The 21,268-nt window shown below is 30.9% G+C and overlaps 2 protein-coding genes across 2 annotated transcripts; both read left to right on the top strand.

The window, feature by feature from the left end:
- Positions 1–7,016: 7,016 nt before the first annotated feature.
- On the top strand, positions 7,017–7,967 carry LOC114715119 (uncharacterized). Its single transcript, XM_028899912.1, has one exon. It carries the CDS (start codon positions 7,059–7,061, stop codon positions 7,818–7,820), a length of 762 nt encoding a protein of 253 aa, XP_028755745.1. The 5' UTR covers positions 7,017–7,058; the 3' UTR covers positions 7,821–7,967.
- Positions 7,968–9,516: 1,549 nt separating this feature from the next.
- Positions 9,517–18,599, top strand: LOC114715097 (uncharacterized). Its single transcript, XM_028899899.1, has 4 exons — positions 9,517–9,562; positions 13,274–13,370; positions 17,750–17,802; positions 17,914–18,599. Exons 1-4 carry the CDS (start codon positions 9,517–9,519, stop codon positions 18,597–18,599), a joined length of 882 nt encoding a protein of 293 aa, XP_028755732.1.
- Positions 18,600–21,268: the final 2,669 nt, after the last annotated feature.

The following is a 21,268-nucleotide window of genomic DNA, read 5'->3' as shown; positions in this document are numbered from 1 at the left end:
AGGGCAATACTCCTTTGGCAGTTACGTTGGCCACCATTAAATTAAAGCAGCTCACTGCCAAAGGAGTTTTGCCCCGCAATTCACAGCTCCCTTCATAATCTCAGATTCAAATCCTCCAAAACTTATTTATTTTTTGGCATCAGACTCGTCAGATCAGAGAGACAGGGCGAGACGATTCTGGATCTTGTTCCTGCTCCATATATAACCATTTTCATAAGCCAAATTGTGTTGACTTCAATGTCCACCAACCAAATTTCAACATTACTCGTATTTATTTGCTGATGGATCATCTTGATTTTTTTTTTCTATTCTATTTATCAGTTCTAAATACAAGAGTTAGTGGAGAATTTTTTTTGTTATAAGTGTATTGCTTTATTTTTCAAATTTACAACTTCATTTACTTTCCTAAACTCTATTCGTTGTACATCTTAAAAGGTTTTTTTAATAATGTCTAACGAAAATTATTAAAAAATGATACTTTAATGACATTAACGCATATTTTTTGCGAAATAACTAATTTATTATTTTTAAAAAAATTTATTTTAGAACTACTGTAGCTGATTAATTGCCAAAAGTCTCTTTATAATTCTGAAACCTCACTGCAAGACTGTAGGAGGCAAATGAAATTAATTTGAGGAGGAAAAAGACAGAAATACCCAGCTGAATAAAAGAGATAATGGCGAATTGGATCTCCTCCAAACTCTGCCGCTAAAAATATTCTCAAGCAGGCAATTCTCTTCTTTTTCCTCTATTTCTTCTTTTTCGTTTCTCATTTTTCAGAAAACAACTGGTTTGGGGGTTAATTTTGGGCGTTTCTTGATTCAGAACAATGGGAGACTTCTTGTTTTCTTCGTTAATTTTTTATCTGCTGTCTATTATTTACTAATTACTCTCAAGATCGTTAGTTTACCTTTTCTTTCATATTGTGTTCATACCATTTCACTGTATTGCACGAATGGTTCAGATCGATAATCAAGCAGCTGAGTCGCTTCGCAAGAATGAGAGGGTTTGATCTGAGGAACCTATAATAGATTCTACTCCAAGACAAGCGGTGCTATCTCGTTGAAGAGAAAAACCTTCGGAGGACAATAACTATCAGGGGAAACTGCATAGTGATACCAATTTTAGCCAGATTAATTATAAAGATGGACACAAAACTCAGTAAGTGCACCAAAAGCCTCTCCCAAATCTAACCCCGCGCTTACAGATGGTGATTGGACTCAACTCCTTAGTATTTCAATTCAAGATGTCATTCAAACTAGTTTAGAATGTGTGAAAATTTGTGTATAGGGATTTTGCACAAGTTTAATTTCAATTCAGTGTGAGGAAATATATATCATGAGTATATTATATGTCAATTAATTGTAATATTCTATTTTTCTCCCCACGAATTTTCTACTCTGAGTGCAATTATTGACAACTGGAATTTACAAATTTGTAAGAATAATACATAGATTAACAGCAAGAACTTGTCTATTTGCAAGTGAACTAATTGAAATATAAAAAGGCTCGTCAGAGAGGGACTATTCACAACAAGAATTGGATAATTTCCAACACGAGTATGCACATTAACAATAAGAACTAATCTATCTGTGAGTGAACTACTTGAAATAAAAAGATGAACATTTTTCAACGGAGTACATAAATTAACAATAAAATATGTTCATTGACAGATAGACTAATATAACTAAAAAAGTTGAATATGATAATATACAAGTCTGGAGAAACAATTCACAGCTGGAATTAGAAAATTTTCAGGAGGAATACGTGTACTAACAATAAAAGTATATCCATTTGCAAATGGACGTACATGTTATCTAAGAATGAAAAGTGTAAAAGAAAATATTAATAAATAGTGCCAGGAAAATTTTCTACCCACAAAATTAAGAGAGGTCAGCAAGCAGATGATACAGTTAAGAGTTAAACACATTGAAAGAGAAACATGCATCACAATCAACGGGTGCAGAAGAAACTCTTCTCTCATAATATGACTAATTGAGGTTTGAATTTTTATTGAGAGGATGTCCACGTTTAATGCTCATCTAATAAGAGGATACTTATCCTTGGGGGAAAAAAAGAAAGAAACACGCATTACATTCGAAAGTCATTAATTATGAGCCACGCGGAGGCATGAGTCACGTGCGGAATCAGTCTTTCTCAACCCATTAATTATTTATAAACGCGTTTCATATTATATGTTGAGTATTCCTCGATAGTAAAACAGTTTTTACAGGTACTAAAGTACTATTAGTAATATAACAAGGTCCTGTTAACTACTTCATATAATTAAAAAAATGTAAATTATTTTTTTTGTAATTGATATGTCAAAAATTTATAAGTTTTTTAAAAAATAATTGTATCATTTAACTATTAAAATTTACTGCACAGAGACAAAAATGTCCTAATAAATAGAAATGTTATGAGAAAAATTTTTATATGGGAGATAAGAAAGAAAAAAAAATTTATCTTGGACCAAACGAAAATTATCAAATGCCCTATTTATGTGTAGGAATTTTAAGATAAATTAATAAATGGAAAATCTAAATAAAATATAAAGAAAGTGAATGACGTGTAGTTATGCTGTTATACCGCACTTCCGAGTCACGGCTCTCAGTCTTTCAAGTTTCAATATTTTTATATAAAATATAAATAAAGTGAATCACGTGTAGTTATAATAAAATTTGAAATAAATACTATATTTTAAAATTTTATACTGATATAATATAATATATTGATGGACCAACTTTGCTAGTCAATAATGATGATTAGTTAATTAATAAATAACACGGGATCAAAATCAGTATATTCTGCCAACAATTGTTCATTTACTGAAATGCCCTGGACATCATTGAATATTAAAATGTGAAATCGGATGCGCTTATGGACGATTTGCCGTGCACACACACAAACACATCACATTTGAAATACTAGGACTTATTATATCGATCGGCCTTATTTAAAAATTTCTCCAACATTTAAAGAAAAATAAGATTAAGATTGGTTGTATAATTAACATTATATTTGGTTCTTATCCCCATTCTTTTAACCATTTAAAAACTTGTATATTTTGTCACTATATTTCTTCGAAAAATAAGTGAAAGTAAGAAATAGCGTATTGTTAAGGAATTCAAAAATTAAATATGAAATCGGTTGGCAGGATGATATTTCATATTTACATGTATGATTTTTAATTAATAATACATAATTTATTGATCATATGGTTCGTAAAGCATCCATTATTTTTTGCCAGAAAAATAATAATTACACATCATATATATAGCTGCATTATTATAACGATAAGCTTTCGCTTTAACACCACCCAAAACCCAATCATGACTACATTGATCAAATTCCCAATTTTGAAAATTGTTTCTAACCTAACAATTCCACCCAAAAAAAAAAAAAAGAATCATTACACGAGTGAAAATTGTTGCATATCATCGTATCATGTCCATATTTTGCATATCGAAGAGACGAAGACCTCTACGAATTATAACTGCAAGCCAACTACGAGATTTGAAAGCTTAGTTTTTATTCATACTCCACTTAATATTCATACAAATACCTGAACTAGTTGGATTGATACAGATAAATATTCAATCAATGGCTAGTTATTCTAGCGACAATGCTATATATTCACTATGTATGTTTGGATGAGGCGTCAGTTCAAAACCTAACATTAACGTGTTTGTGTGCTATGCGTGTTTCATTATTTTAAATGAAAAGGATATAATAATATCCAATTTAATTCATATTTCATGTGATCATTGCAACCTTTTTTAGTCAAAAAGTCATTTGGGGCAAGAACACATTTTCAAACATAGGTATATATTGACCATACCTCTGTCCTACGTGACTTTTATTATTATTATTATTATTATTATTATTATTATTATTATTATTATTATTTAATTCTTATAATAGTGTGTGATTGAGTCATTTAATTTATCGGTACCCTGTCTATCCAGAATATCAAATAATCCTTCAGTAATTGAATTATAATTGAGCAATACAATATAAGGACCAATAGATTAAATAACTAAAACTTTGAGAGATTAAGTTTACATCAAGTTGTAACTAAATTAATACTATAAGAATATAATTAAATAACTAATTTTTATTTCCTTTTACAGTAGGATAAGCTCCACGTGTACTTGGGGGTGTTTTAGGCAATTCAAGAAGCCTATGATTAACACCAAATTCTGATGTTATATACGTAAGAGCCAAAGCTGCCGACCACAGTGATTCCAAGAAAATTTCTTGATTTTGTCTAATTTGGAATCATGCGACATGCACTGTTAACCTACTGATACTGATAAAGCCGACTTAGTCGTTCGCTTTGGATTATTATCCTTCCTACTCCTACTTGTTATGAATTGTCCCATTTATCGTATCATCTTATAAATTTCAGTCTCCATCTCTTTTCACATTAATTTTGAAGTCTTATATCACACACACACACACACACACGCGTCTTTATTAAAACCATTTCAAGAATTTTTTTTTGAGTTTTGAATCATTAGGATTTGATGAATCCATCTCGTACCACCTGAGCCAGTTTGGTATAACTAAAATTTTTATTTTCGTTTAGTAATAGTATAGATCAGTACAATCGTTCTCTCTTATCTTTCCCACCACAAGTTAACCTTTTTTTTTTGGGCGTTTTCACTATACATTTTATTCTATAGAAATACAGCTGTATGTCAATTTGACGATTAATATTTGATTGATACAGGTGAGGAAGGAAGCAAGTATATTGATGAGGCATGTGTGGGGGGAAAAAAGAAAGAAAAAAAGAAAATTTCTAATTCTGTCTAATTTCAAAACGAGCGACAAATTATCCTAACCACTGATAAAGGCAACTCAGTTTGTTCCCCTTGGATTATTATCGTGCATGCTTGTGATTAAAGTATATCCCTTCCAATACATTAAAGGCTAAAATACACAAGCTATTAAAGACAATTGGCATTATTAGCGAGGTTGAGTCTAATGGAATGAACTAATTTCTCATAATATTTGTTAGGAGAGATAGTCATATTTAATACATGATAATATACCTTGAACAAAAATCCGATAGACCTACGTTTCTTATTTATATAGGAGCTTTCATATCAAAGTGATTTGTAAAACATATGTAATAATACTTTCTTGTCCTATTTTTTATTTAGTCTCAATGGAAATACAGATGTAGTACTAATATTGATTAAGATGAGACAAGTGAGAAAGGGAGCAAGAGTATTAATTAGTGGGGTATGTGTGGAAAGCAGAAATAAGTTGCATTGTGTGTGAGCAATCATGGAATTAATAAGAAAAAGATGGAACCACCAAGGGTCAATGCATAAGGTCACAGAAAAGGATGGGACCCTTTGTACATACCTTATGATATCAACCACTCGCCAACTAAACATCTGTCTCTATGGGGGCCCTCTCATTTATTAATTTATGCATTTTATTATGCATTGTGTATGACATCCGCACCATTTATTTCCTTGTTATCTCCATCCCTTCCTTTTCCTTTGAGGCTAAATGACAAATTAGGATTCCTTATTTCTTAAAAAAAACCTTAAGAATAAATATGAAAACTTTAATTCACAATCTTTCTACTTCCTTTTATCCTATGTACAAGAGAGTTTTCTAAGAATGATTTGTTCTTATTTATTTTTTTAAAAAAATACTAACATCATGTAAAACATTTTAAGTAATTATATTAATTAGTCTTATTACATTAATTATCTACCCACTCACTTTCCATAATAATAGTGTTTTTGAAAATAAATTGTACTTTTTACATATTTATTTGCTTTAATTAATTTTTTAAGAAAATTTAATTTATGTGATCTGGTCATTTACTCCCTCCAGTCCTTATTATGAGTTTCAAATAACTAATTCACGGGTAATAAATAATTAGTTAAAATTAATTAAAAACAACAAATAAATTAGAAATATACTTTTATTTTTAAATATACCCTTATAATGAATGAGAAAAAAGATAAAATAGAATGCATGAAAAAAATATAACAAGAGAAAAATAATTAAGAATAACATCTAAATTAAAACTTATAAAATGAACCACACTTTTTTTTAAATTTGAGACTTATAAATAGAATTGGAGGAAATATAATAATAAAAAGGACCAAAGGAAGTAATTAAGTTTTATGGATTTTGATTTAACTTTCAAAATTTTAAATTTTATTTTCTTATGATTTTGAACTTGCATTAATATAGGGATCCTTCAGATAGCTTTGAATCCTAAAATATCATTATTCAGTTTATTTGGTCCTAAAGTGTCACTTTCACCGTCTTTAATTCCCTCTCCTTCTACATACTTCCATGTTCCATCACACCGTTTCAGAAGGTTGCTTTTCCTCTAGCCAGATTCATATGTATTTCTTCCTCATTGTATTGAATCTTTTTCATCGTTAGTGCCTTTTTAAATTATTTTTTAATCCATAATAAGATATAAATTTTTTATGAAATATATGACTAACTCTTGGATCGAATACTTCTTTTACTATAACTCACATTTATGAAGACTGCTGGAGATTATAATAACATCTTTCTTGCTGGCAAAAATGATCTTTATTAAAATCTATTCCAACATAGTAAGTTCAATTTTGTTATTCTGCTATAGGTTAATCTTTTATTCATTTATTAAATTTGAAAGGAATCACATGTGTGATTACGCTTGTTTTTTCATTCCGAAAATAACACTGTACGCTACTACTGCGTTTAACTCAAATTAATTCTTACAATCTTTTAATTTAAATAAAAAAAAGTAGGTCCACAAAAATTAGTATTGAAATTTGAAAACGTCGCAGATGTAAAACGTGTACAAATATAATTAACTGGTTAAAAGTTGAACTCTTCTGAGTTTTAGTTGGTCAAAAAAATTCTCTGTTTTTTTTTATTATTATTAGAACGCGGGGAAGGGCAATGTGGTAATAAAAGCATAATATGTATATAAATATCATCCCTGGGGAAGTGTTCCACGCAAATTAGAGATAGGTCGGAATTTGGCGCAAGGTTCTTCTGCTGATTTTTCCAAAGAGCCGCCACTGATGGAAGCAGAGGATCTTCTGAAACTCTACGATTCTTGCTGGTTCGAGGTCGAAATCTTGAAGGAGACCCCTAAGTCAATAAAATCAACAAGTTCTGAAGAAAACCCAGAAGATCAAATTGAAGAAAAACAAATCCCAGATTCACCAAGACCGAAGCTTTCTCGCATCGAAACCATCCACACCAGGTCCATGAGCGACTCCTTAACGAGCTTCAAGTTCGGTTCTTTTTCCCCAGACACCGTTCTTCTTGCTCCTTCGAAGCTTCAAACCATTCTATCAGGAAAAGAAGCCACAGACACAGACCCAGAAATTGAACCCCCAAAACAGATGACTCTCCATGTCGAAGACAAGAAGAAGAGAGATATTAGAAGAAGGATGAACAAGAAGGAAAGAAAGAGCCTGTCTGATCTTGAGTTTGAGGAACTAAGAGGTTTTATGGATCTGGGTTTTGTTTTCTCTGAAAAAGATAAAGATTCGAACTTGGCTTCTATAATTCCTGGGTTACAGAGATTGGGGAAGAAAGATGCTGACGAAGAAGACGAAGGAGAAGAAGAACAAGAAAGACATTCTGATGACTCGGAAATCTCAAGACCTTATCTCTCAGAAGCATGGGAGTTTCAGGAAAGAAGAAGAAAGAAAGAGAGTAATCAAAATCGGAATCCTTTTCTGATGAACTGGAGAGTTCCTTCTACCGACAATGAAATCGATGTGAAAGATAGTCTAAAATTGTGGGCTCATAATGTTGCTTCTACTGTTAGATGATAAATCTCAAGTTCCCGATTTGTACTTTTAATGATAATGTAATATACTTTTCCTGCTTGTTAATTAACTTTATTGTAATATTTACTATACAAAAATTCGTAAATTATAATTGTAATATAAGAGGAAACAAATTTTCGTTTTCATTTAGATTTCCCGATTTGTAATTTTCAAGATAATGTAATATACTTTTCATGCTTGTTAATTAACTTTATTGTAATATTTACTACACCAAAATTCGTAAATTATAATTGTAATATAAGAGGAAACGAATTTTCGTTTTCATTTAGATGATGGGTTTAGGGTCTCCATTAGCGCAAGTTGTGTCATGGCTTTTGATTGCTGCGCATTGTTAATATTTTTATATTACATAGTGATAATAAATCAAACATCTTTAGGGGTAGTGGATGGCGCCAGCCGCCATGTCATACTAGTATAGTATACAGTATTTAAATAAAATACAGTTTGTTATTTTCCAACAGGTACTTTAATTAGTAATAAAAAATTTAATATAAAATTTAGTCATAAATAGTACTCGTACTATTTATCCCCTATGTTTCATAAAATTATATTATACCCAATGGCATGTGGTCACCGTGGCATTATAAAATCCTCCCTTATGGAGGGTAGTTGCGTGCTCTAGTCCACATGAGGTCATACCTCAATGGACTAAATTAAATAATTAATAAATATTATGACATCCTATAATAGCAAAATATCATAATTAGTTTCGCGCGTTATTCATACCTCAATGGGCTAAATTAATAAAGATGGTTTGCCAATTCAAGCTGTTGGGGTATAAATTTTGATAAATGCTTGTGAGCATTTTTATATAAATCGAAACAAAATTTTTTTTATATACTTATCTCATGTTTTAGGACTAAAGGGCAAAAGTACCCATGAATAATTACCATATGTGCAACTGGCACCATAAACAAACCGTGGGTCCAAATATACTGATGATGATTTCAAAAGAGTTCTGTTTTACCATAGCCGTTAGACCCACAAAACATCTATCAATTTTGAGCTATGGGTCCTATTTTCCTGTACATGTGTCATCTAGGCTGGCTTGTAACACTGTGTGGTTGAAAGGTTTGACCAAAATGAAAGTGTAAGGTGGCAAAGCTGAGTGTACATGTGGCAGGAAGTTGTATTATTTTTATTTGACCAGAAGGCATCCACGAGAGGGTTTAGCTGTACCTACAGTGTGTCCCTTCAGCTTGCGGGTTGTGAACTGTACAAATCTACATTGGATATGAAGTTCATGCCAGTCGTCAGCAACCTGAGGTACAGTCACACCTTGATCTTCGTCAGTTGTTCGTTGAACACCTTGACGGAGGAGGTTGTGCAGTTGAGGACTTCTAAGGGGATGCCGTGGTTGATGATCTGAAAGAAGCCAACTGTGGAGGCGGCGGAGCATATTTAGTCCATGATAGCAGAGCGACGATGGGGGGAGTCGTTGTTGACAACGCCGGAGAGGTCGATGGTTGGGACTTGGGACTCACTTCCAGGACGGGGTTCGAGGTCGAATCGGGAGTCGGGAGGGAAAACGAAGAAAGGAGGGATGGTGGAGATGCTAGAGTCGATGAGGCCTTTGACTCTGACTTGGGATTTGTCGAACTCCTTGACCGCTTTGGCTCGATCCTAAGGCTGAGAAGAATGGCCGTTGGTGACGGTGATCGGAGATGAAGCTGTTGCCATGGAAATTGAAGAAGGTGAAGATACAAGCTTCGCGAAAATTGAAGGTAGGTCGGCAATGTCAATGCGGTTTTGGACCGTTGAAGTGCTAAACTTGAATAGTAAAGTTACATATTTAATTAAGAAAAGACAAGGAATTGATTGTATTTTTTAAATAATTAAGAGTATTTTAAAATTAATTTTTATTGAGTTGGGAACATAAAAATAATACGACTTTCGTGCCACGCGTACGCTCAGCTTTGCCACCTTAACCTTTCATTTTGGTTAAACCCTTCAACCACACAATGTTACAAGCAAGCTTGGATGACACATGGACGGGAAAATAGGACCTACAGCTCAAAATCGATGAACATTTTCTTGGTCTAATGGCTGTGGTAAAATAGAGCCCTTTTGAAATCATCATGAGCATATTTGGACCTACGGTTTGTTTATGGTGTCAGCTGTACATATGGTAATTGTTCATGGGTATCTTTGTCCTTTCGCCTCATCTTTTATAAATCATAATTGAAAGGTTGCTTTTGAAAGCTTTTATCACGATTTCAAACAAGTCCTAAGTGATGTGGCCTTTGAATTCTAATTTTTGTGTATCTAATAACTTAATTAAGAAAAATCCACTATTGCTCTTGAATTCTTTAGGCTATACTTGAATGGTGGGAAAAATAAAAGAAAAATAAGAGAGTAAATACTAAAAAAAATTTCAAAAATAGTTCAAAAATTACTACTTTAATGAGTTTTCCCTCTTAATATTATTTTCTACTTAATTTTCTTCTCCTCAAACATAGGATTAGTCTCCATGGTCACAAAATATAATATGTGTATGTGGGGCCGTTTGCAGAGTCTAGAATAATTACCGTGAACCTTATACAACTTGCTAAACTTTTTTTAACACAATATGGTTAACTATTTGTTATCATTGTCAAAATAAGTTTAATTTTTAAAATATTCGAATATAAATGTTTTTAATTCGAAAATGCAAGTTATCTCAAACTCTAAATTATTTTTATAAAATTCGGGGTTGTTATAGGCGTCGCAGTGATAGTATTATGATTGTCGTTAAAAATGATGAGGGCAACAAGAGAAAAGTTAAATGGGACAAAATGGAATCACAGAATTGATGGAATATTGGTGAAGGGAAGCAGTGATTGGAAGGGAATAAAGATGTGATGGTCCATTTTCTTTTGCTGCAGCCTGCAGGAATAAATTCTTTCATGAAAAAGTAAAATCATGAAAAGCCAATCCAATAACAAGGCCACAACTCCAAAGTCAATTTAAAGTACAACATATGGCGCTTCTACTTAAAAAGAAAAAAAAAGAAAAGAAAAAAGTCAAAAGATGGTGATTGCCATGTGGAGAATATGGGCTCATGATTTTCCCCCAATAATCACAATTTAAACATAATAGTCTTGTTTTTACCAATTATTTTGTAATTTGTATTGTTGTTGTCGTCTTTTTTTTTTAATCCTTTTTTCGAAGATAAAATCATTGAATATTGGGAAAATTGGGAAAACGTTCCCCAATTAAAATAATTTATTCACCACCCTAAAAGTTGAAAATGTTAAAGTCACATTATATAACAAAAAATAGTAATCAACAAAAACATTCTTAATGTGCTTTTTTCTTTTAATTATAGGGTTAGTCCTAATCTTATTTCTCAAGTACATCTAGGGCTGTTCACGGGACGGGACAGAACAAGATTGGGACAAGCCCATCTTGATCCCGTCTTGATGAATGGGGACAGGACAGGAAATCCTGTTCTGTGTCTAACCCCGTCCCGGTGTTGTCTCGGTCTTGATAGGAACAGGATAGGACGGAATCGAGACGAGACCAGAACATCTTATTTTGTTTTTTTAAATATTTTTTGTTTTGTTGTTAGATCTATTACAATAGATTTTGGTTGTTTTTCTCCTTTTATTTTTAGTTCTTTGGGCTTAGTCCTTTTGAAAGCATTTTTTTCTTTTTTATTTCTTTGGACTTAGCTCTTTTTAAAAAAAGTCCAAATAAATAATAATCAGTAACATAATAACTCTAAAATTCATTTTCACTATTCCAAAAATTATAAACAACTATAAAAACTTTAAGTAAATAATAATCATTCAACTACATATGTCTTGAAAGCTACAAATATAAATATTTTGTATAACACATGCCTTAAACATTTTGTATTTTTAACATTTAGTAATTATAATATGATAAAAAAAATAAAAAATAATACTCCCTCCGTTCCTTATTATAAGAGACATTTGATGCTTATGGCATGTTCCTATATATAAGAGACACTTACAAGTTGTCTCTACTTTTTTGTGTTGATTTACTATTTTACCCATATTTATTATCTCCAACTCACACTCTCCCTCCCTCCCACTTTTCTTTCTTTTAATAATTTAATTGTTCTCTCTCATGCTCTCTCTCCTTATTAATGAGGGCATTTTTGGAAAAAAATGATACTTTTTGCACATTAATTGTTCTTAACTAATTTTAACTGTTTTTTTTATCAACGTACTTCGGTTATTGTCTCTTATAATAAGGAACGGAGGGAGTACTACCAAGACGAGACGACCCCGTCTCCTATTTCGTCCTGTCCCAGTCTCAATTTTTGTCCCATTCAAAAAATTTTTGAGGCGGGTCCGTCCCATCCTAATATGGTTGGGACCTGGACAAGTCAATTGGAACGGGCCTATTTGAACAACCTTAGGTGCACCCAATACCCTGATGTTTTACCGGTGCAATTATACCCATGATTTTTTTTAGTTACAATTTTACTCATAATCTTTTTTTTAGTGTAATTTCACACACACAAAAAAAAAAAGATCACAGTAAAATTGCACCACTAGAAAGATTAGGGTATTGAATGCAACTGAAAAATAACATCAGAAGTGAATTTGTACTTTTACCCTTAATTATGTCAAAAGGATACCTTAACCCCAACCCTTAACCTTTAATGCATTGTGCACCGTAATATCTCTTCTTGGTTTTTCCGCCCTAAGCACCCTTACACGGCTCTATGTTGTATATCGTTAACTTGCGAACATTTGGATTTATTGTGCAATTAGTTAGTCACCCCCAAAAAACTGAAAATTTTATTATGCCTTTTGATTGGTGTCAATTGCATACTTTGTTAGTTGGCCTTTTGTCTGCTGTGAGTTAGTGCCTTGGCCTGTTTAAATTTAGTCATTATACATGATCTGTATTGTACCCAACGGAAGTTCTTAAAAGGTTCCTTGTTCGGCCTTAAACCATTGAATAGGATTGTAGTAGCTTGAATCTTCTTCATATCGATTAGCTGGTTTATCTTTGGTGCTTGATTTACTTGCTTGTTTGACAGCTTTTGCTCTTTGTTCATATCGATTAGCTGAACTTGCTAGTACAAGAACAGAGCATCTGTAAAGTGTAAACCAACCCAACCAACAAGGAAACCAACTCCAAAATTCTTACTCTAGTGTGTAATTGTAAGCATTTGGGAAAGAGGAGTTTGATTTCATCGGTGGTAGCAACTTTGTTTGGCTTCGCATGTTCATTTGATTGCGCACACTTTATCCCTCAAAATGCTGGTTTAATTTACCCCGTACAATCCCCATTGCCAAAGCCATACATTTTCAGGATGATGATGCGCGTGTGTTCGATGAAATGCTTCATAGTTGCCTTCCTGAACTTTAAATCCTGTCACAGCCCGGACAATCTTTCATCGTATGCGCCATGTGCGTTCCGACATTGACGTCTATACGTTCACCCGTTTCGGGTGCTTGTTCTGTGTTATCTAGACCATGCTCTCATGATCAAAATGGGTTGTGATTGTGGAACTGTGGTCGAAACTGCTCTTATGGACATGTGCTCCAAATATGGCCTTATAAGTGAATGGTTGGTCTTTGAAGAGATGGAATACAATGATTTGATGACTTGGAATGTTTTGCTTTTTGATTTTTTACGGCACGATCATCCTCAGGAAGCACCTGGTGCCTTATGAGTTTCCTTTGTGTTCTGTGCTTAAAACTTGTGCTTCCCTCAGGGCCTTGAAACAGGGCAAGTAGTTCACGGTTTGGTGCCTTATGATTTATTGATTTTTTACACGAAGGTTTTGAAAGTGTTTTATTTGTTGAATTGTACTAAGGACGACACTATGCACAACTCGTTGATTGTACTGTACTAAACGTTGTTGAAGACATAGTCAATGTCGAGATGAAACTGCTCTCTGGTTTTTCTGTTGTGTTCTGCCACTCTCATATCTCGACCACCCTGTACATGACAATAAAGTAGTGTATAAACCAAGCGTACAAAATATTAGGAGTCATTTGGTAGCTAGAAATGGACCATATGCTCTGCTTTTTTACCTTTGATGATTTGTATTTAATTTGGATTTGTTAGAAATTATTTGAATTGTTGATAATTGTGGAAAAAGTATAAATAATGAGGAGTGTGGGGGTGAAATTGCAAATATTTTAAATTTCCTAATCGCCGTGTGGATTAATATTTGTAATTATATTTTACTAAAGATTAAATGTGAAGCATTGATTTCCTTGTTGATTTAATTAGAAGATGCTAAATTTCCGTTTTTGAGGAAAATTAGTATTTTTTTAAAAAATTTAATTTTCTCCATCTATTCTTTTCCTTCCACCTAAGTTGAATTTTAATTTCTGCTTACATTATTTTTATTGTCCCCCTTTCCTCCTAAAATGATGCCGTATATGCATTTGTTACCCTTTTGAAAGTGGATCCTTTCTCCTGTCCTCTTTTTCGCGTCGCTCTTGTTGGATTAAAATTTTAATAGTACAGATTTAACATTTCATAAAAATATTATTGTAATTTTATATAAAAATATATAAATAAATTTAAAAAGTTAAATTTTGATTTGAATGGTTAATAACTGTAGACTATTATCATAAAGTAAATTTTTCTCACTTAATTTTACTACAACCATGAACTGTTCAAATTAAATTAATTTATGTATTTTTAAGTAAAATAATAATAATTTTATAAAATGTTGAATAATTTAAATTAAAAAAAATCTAATGGTTGTGATATATTCTTGCACTCCGAGATAAACCTTAGAACACACGAGCAATGAAAGACAAATTAAAAGGACAAAGTTGACAATAATTCAACCTTGATAGAAAAAGAATGCTAATGTTAAGGAGACTCACATTTTTTAGGACACACTTACATTTGTTTTGGGCTAACTTAAATTTGTTTGGACACACTTCAATTTTTTTAGGACAAACATGGATTAAATTTAATACTTTTGACTTTTTCATAATTAAACAAAAAAACGCACATAGATAAGGATGAATGATTAAGGAAATAGACAATTATTTGAATATGCATGAGACGATGACAATGATAGATAATTTTCTTCTTGGTTAAGTTGTTCACATAACTATATTTGCGTCTAATGGTTATCCTAATAATCTAAATATATATTAACACTCAAGCATAGCATGCTTATTTATTTTAATTATTTAGGAACGTCTAACTGTGTTTATTGTGTGTCCTTTCTTAATCAATGTAACATGTAAGAGTTAATTTTGAAAATTACATTCAAGCATAATGCACACATACGTGCACATTAACTTATACTACCTCTGATCTTAATTGTAAGATCTAGTTGACTAATTTGAAAAAATTAAAAAAAAAATTTAAATTAGTTATTTGTAATAAATATATGTTATTTTTACTAAAACATCGTTACTAATTGAGTGTATTGACTAATTTGGAGTCTTACATTTAAGATTAAAAAAAGTCAAACAATTTCTTATATTATGGACTGAAGATAGTATTAGTTAATGAACCTTTTTTTTTTTACTAACAACAAATAAATTAATAAAAATATATTTAGATTTAAAAAAAATTATTTAATTTAATGAACTAGTTTAAGTTGACTTGACTTGTTCTTCTTTCTCAAATGGGCGGATCTATTTTTTCAGTAATATGCGTATTCATTTTTCATTGACTCAAGCGCTTCCATACCGTATTATCAAGACACAAGCACCTGTCCATGTTGAGTCATCCTTCTATATTAATTAAAAGTATTATATCATTATTCTGGTTAAGAATAGTTCTGCTAGTGAGGATGGCTTTAGTTATATTTAACATACATGCATGTTTATTTATTTTAATTATTTATGAACAATATCATGAGCTTTATAGTATCTTCTTATTTCTAGCTAGTTCATGACATCTAAATTTAGTTCACACATTTTAATTATTTTGTATATATTTGTATTAATTATTTAGGAACATTGAACCTATTTATTGTGCCTCCGTCCATTTTCTTTTTATTTCACGTTAAATAAAAGAACACGATAAGATATTTTACCTTGATATCATCTGGAATGTAATCAAATTTCTTCCATTGATTTTTTTGCCTTTGATGCCCAAACAAAATGCTAAGTAAATCAGAATAATTTTCTATACCATTTATAAAAAGAACAATCGTAAACAGATTCTAAAAGTGATATTCTAATTTTTTAACAAGTAGCACCCTCAATTAATAACAATTGGAGCTATAATTTTTTTTTAAATTTTTATATTCAAGTTTAATTTAATTTGATATTATTTTTTAATATAAATTTAAAATTGAAATGAATTGATTTAATATGAGTAAACAAATATCAAAGGAAATATAAATTTCATATTAAATTTGTTGCACTTCATTATTTTATTTGTTTGTATATTTATGTAAAAAAAAAAAATAATATACGTGATTTGTTTTTATATTATGCTGGATTTTCACATAACATTTGAATCATAACCTTAACTTTACATTTGATATTTTTAATATACTTAATATAGATGAAGTTATAAATTATGAAAATGCTCACCTCAATATGTTGTCTATTTGTCTTTTTAAGAAAAGAAAACTTTGTCCGATTTTCAGGTGGCTATATCACTATATGAGAATTCACTTATGCGCGCATGCGTGCGTGCAATTGTATATCGATTTTGTATTTAACGTTTTTAAGGTTCTGTATATATCTTGAACACATTTATTGTGATTAAATTATTTGAATCCTAAGAAATTTTCTTCCATTATTTCTTTCAAATTTTTTAAATTATAATTTTCTTTTTAAAACTTCGACTAGATTCAACTGACAAACTAAATTTTCAATATTTTATTTTCGGGATCAATTTTCAATATTTTCATATTTTGTTAAATCTTTAGTATTTATTGTACAAGTAAACCTTTATTATTAATTTGGAAAATTGAAAGATGAAAAAATAGAACTGAATGATCTGTAATATTTTAATTTTTTCAAAATAAAGTAAAAAAAAAGAAGCATATAACGAATATAAATAAATTAAAATTCAAATAATTTAAATGGTATAAAATTTTGATATATTATATCTGTCTTATCATTCAACTTATTGGATCATGGTTAATATTAGTTTTGAAATAAAAAACGTAAATGAATAATAAATCTCCAGTAAAATCCATGATAATTCATTATATTAAATAAGCGTTATCTCTATATCATACAAATATTTTTATGGAAAATACTCAGGTGAAGTTTCTTATAGGTTAAGTTCATGCATCTAGCACCTCGAAATATTTTGTGGTGCATCAAGCACCTTGAAGTAATTTTTAGGTGCAAAGTATTTTTTTTATCATAGCGCTGGATGTACTAGAAAATATTTTTGGTTGATAGATTCACTTAAAAAAATATTTTAAGGTGCTGGATGTACCAAAAAATACTTCACAATACTAGACACACCTAAAACCATATTTCAGGTTGTTGGATGTACCACAAAATATTTTAGAATGTTAAATGCACATAAGAAAATATTTTGAAGTATTGGATGCACTTTAATCCTTTCTTATATCCATTATAGCTTTCCAATTACTCATGACCATATATTCTAATTATTTTCAGGCGAGTTTATAATTAAATATTAATATTTTAAAAATAATACATATGATTATATATGATTGGAGAACTTGAAACTTGATATATAAGTATTGTAATATTTCTATATTCTCAAAATATTAATCTTTTTATATGAGTAATTTATGCATAACTAATTATTAATATCAGTACTAAAATTATGTATGAAACTTATCATAAATTATATATTTAATGGGTTGATTTATTATAATATACACAGTACCTAATTTTTTCTATAACGAATTCATTCGTCCTCCTTGGCCTCTTCCTTTCTGAGGACTCTTCCTTTCTTTATTCATTTAGCCGCGGTGGTCAAACGATGAAACCAATGATTTAATCCTGTTTCTATTCACACTGTAGCGTCGTGTTGGTTGACCTTCCACATATATCCGGTAATCTCACAGAGATTAAGGGTAGTATAGTAATATCAAACCTAACGATATATACATGTACACACACATATATACAATCTTAACACGCCAACTCTTGATATTCATATTCTGACCAGTATTAGTTTTCATCAGGTGCTTATCTTTTTGCTGTGACCATGAGAGCTGACAAGAAGGTTCTTGAGCTATACGATTCTCTCTGGTTCCAGCATTTAGTTATCACAGGAATAAAATATCCTGAAGGAACAAACAAAGATCAAGAACAAACTGAAGATGAATCTTCTGATTTCAAGGTTTTGACCATTCCAGCCATGGATTCTAGGTCAATGAGCGAGAATAGCTTCAAGATGCTTGACTCTTTCTCTCCAACTTCTGTTCTTCCAGTTCATTTGCCAGACCCTTTTCCAACGAAGAAGGATATAACCGAAGATTCAAACTCCATGATCTTACCAAAGAAGAAGAGGTCAAGAAAGATAAGAAAGCACATGAGCATAAGAGAGCTTGAATTAGAAGAAGTGGAAGGGTTCAAGGATCTGGGTTTTATCTTCAAACAAGAAGATAGGCATTCGAGATTGGCTTTGATCATTCCTGGGTTGAAGAGGTTGGGGAAGAAAGAGGAAGAAGAAGAAGAGATTGATGAGAGATATATTCAGAGACCTTACCTTTCTGAAACATGGGACTTTCTGGACCGGAAGAAGAAAGTAGAGAAGCCATTGAAAATGAAAATTCCTGAGGATATGAGCAATGAAGCAAAGATGAAAGATGATCTGAAATTATGGGCTTATGCCGTTGCTTCGCTCGTAAGATCATACCATGAATGAATTCTGATGAGGATTTCTTTTTTTTTGTTTTGTTTTTGGTCAAATTTGGGTTTTCAATATAATTGAGGGGCACCCTGCGTGAAAGAAGAAGAGGCTAAGCCACTAGAGAGACCAAAAAAGAATGGCGTTTTAATTAATTTCTTTCTATTAGCTTTCTCAACTTCTCCTTAGTTCTTTCGTTTTTTGATGGAACAGTATTTCGTATGGTTGTTTAATAATGATTCAGTTTGATTACTATATTCTCCTTATAAAATTTGAGTTGTTATTGCGAATACTGAATGGAATTGAAGGCTATGAACAGGAATAGTTTGTGGAAGAAGACTATTAGTAGGATTAAAGATGGTTTGTTTCAAGTTACAAGATGCGCTACTTGAGATGAAATTCAGTTTCATCTTTTTCACTTAGGATTTTTTTAATATGAAGTTATTTTTAAATAATTAAATTCGACCTATTAAATCTTATTGTCGTGTAAAATTCATTGGATATATTATTTTAAATATATAAGTTTCTAAGGATATTATTTAACATTTTGATTTAATTTAGATATAGATGACATCTTATCTTTCATAGAATGTTGGAAATTTTTTCTATTTAAATACTAGGCAAGTCGTTAAGTTACGAATGAAAAATTTCTTTTGATCGACAAACAATTACTTTCACTTTCTATTTTTTGATAGAATACTTTCATGTTGTAAGAATATGTCCAATTCATTGAGAAATATTTTCTTTATCAAGAATTCTAGAAACAAATTTTTTTCTAAAGTTTTAGCTAATTATATTTTCCACATTTTCAAGTTTCCTCACTCTAATTTCTATTTCATAGTTCCTAAGGTTTTTAGGCCAGCTCCTTAGAAATTGAATGTCAACTAGAAATCTTTCTCTAAACGACAATTTATGCTTGTTCCTCAAACTACCTAAAGCATGGCTATATTCTTTCTCAAAAGATGCAGCTAGATTTTTTTTTAAATTTTCTTGTGGATTAATAATTATTTGAGTAAGACAATGAATTCTCAAGATGTGTATGAGCTTCTTTTTTTTTTTTTTACCCTTCTTCATAGGCATTCACTCATTTGAACCCTTCTTTAAAGCAAATGTTTTTTCGAGATAAAACAGTGTCTTGTGATGATACGTTTTATATTTGTTTATCCATTGTTTCGTGAAACTGTATCTAACAAAATCAGCATACGCATCTTCACGTTCAAACTCTATGTCGACATGTGAAGTTAAATGTGTTTCGTTGACGTCAGTTTAGTTTAATATTCATATAATAATAAAATATATAGATATTTTAAAAAAAGAAATTACCAACCGAGAAAAAACCTTTAAGGCATTTGCAAATAAAACCATAAATAATCTATTGAAAGAAAAAAGGCAAGCAAATGATGAAACTAGTTCTCTGTTTTATTTACAAATCAAACTAGCTCTTTTATATATGGAGGTTATAAAGAAATTTTAGAGGGCTAAAAGTAGCTTGAGAGAGACAGAGGGTTTACGTTACTGCTGAGAAGGGAAAAACAAGACACATGGCTAAATCTGATTGGAATAGTGGACATAGTGATTCTAAGAAATTTAACATAAGTTTTGTCTATTTTCATGACACAATATATATGTACACGTGGGTGTGTCAAGTTAATAAGTTATCTAAAAGGAAACAAACAAAAATATGATTTTGGAAGTGGCGAATCTCTGTTATAATCTTAGAAAAAGTTATTAAGTAACAATATCAGAAATATATAGGCATTATATATTTCTCATTTTTTAATAAAGTGAAAACATTTCAGACTGTTGGTCAAAAAAATTCACATGACAAACAAGACATGAAGTAACAAACAGTTTGTTTTTTTGGGGAGAAAAAAAAATCTTGTTTTGATATTTAGTGTTGACTTTGGGTCAAAACAAAAAAAAAGAAGATATAGAGTGCCGACATTTTAATAACAAGGGAAGTGTATATGGGTTTATGCTTGACATTAACTTTATTAATAAAAAAAAAGCATTATACAAACATTTATTTAATATATTATGTAAACTAGATGGGGATCCTTTGTATGTTGAATGGGTCTCAATGATTTATAACAGAGATAGCACTGTTAATCAGGGAGAGTTGTTGTGCTCATATATCAAATATGCCTGAACGTTTGTAGATTTAATTTTTTTAAAAAAATATTTTAATATGTATAAAATTTAAAATAAAGATAATATTTTAAATACTATTTTTAAAATTTTTTTTATAAAAATATCAATTGAAAATTTAAAATTTGGGCAATTGAAAATTGAACTTATACTGTGCGAATCCTATCCTAACAGTGAGCATGACGGTGTTTATCTTCCATTACACATTAATTTGGCTTCTTTGGAGGTCTAGGGAGTATTTGATTTAATTTATTTTAAGTAATTTTATACTGTACAAAGTAAGTATAAGAGATAGGCCTCGTAATTTGTAAAGGCACCAAATTGAAGTTTTTTTTTTCCTCTCCAAATTTCTTCAATTAGACTTCTCTTGGAAATAAATTTAAAATAAAAAAAGTGTTATCTTTCTCTCTTGTTTATATATAGGTAATAATAAGATATAGACACGTATGCGTAGAGAATCTTGTTGATCCTAGGGGAATTGGGGGAAAAGTGTCACAGGTATATGAAAACCAATTTTTTCCGGGCCATAGAAAAAATAA

The sequence above is a fragment of the Neltuma alba genome, unplaced genomic scaffold, assembly GCF_004799145.2.
Source record: "Neltuma alba isolate B1F8T4 unplaced genomic scaffold, ASM479914v2 tig00011574_pilon, whole genome shotgun sequence".
In the NCBI taxonomy this organism is placed as follows: Eukaryota; Viridiplantae; Streptophyta; class Magnoliopsida; order Fabales; family Fabaceae; genus Neltuma; species Neltuma alba.
The sequence above is the reverse complement of the archived record's forward strand: the minus strand, read 5'-3'. Positions and strand labels throughout refer to the sequence as shown.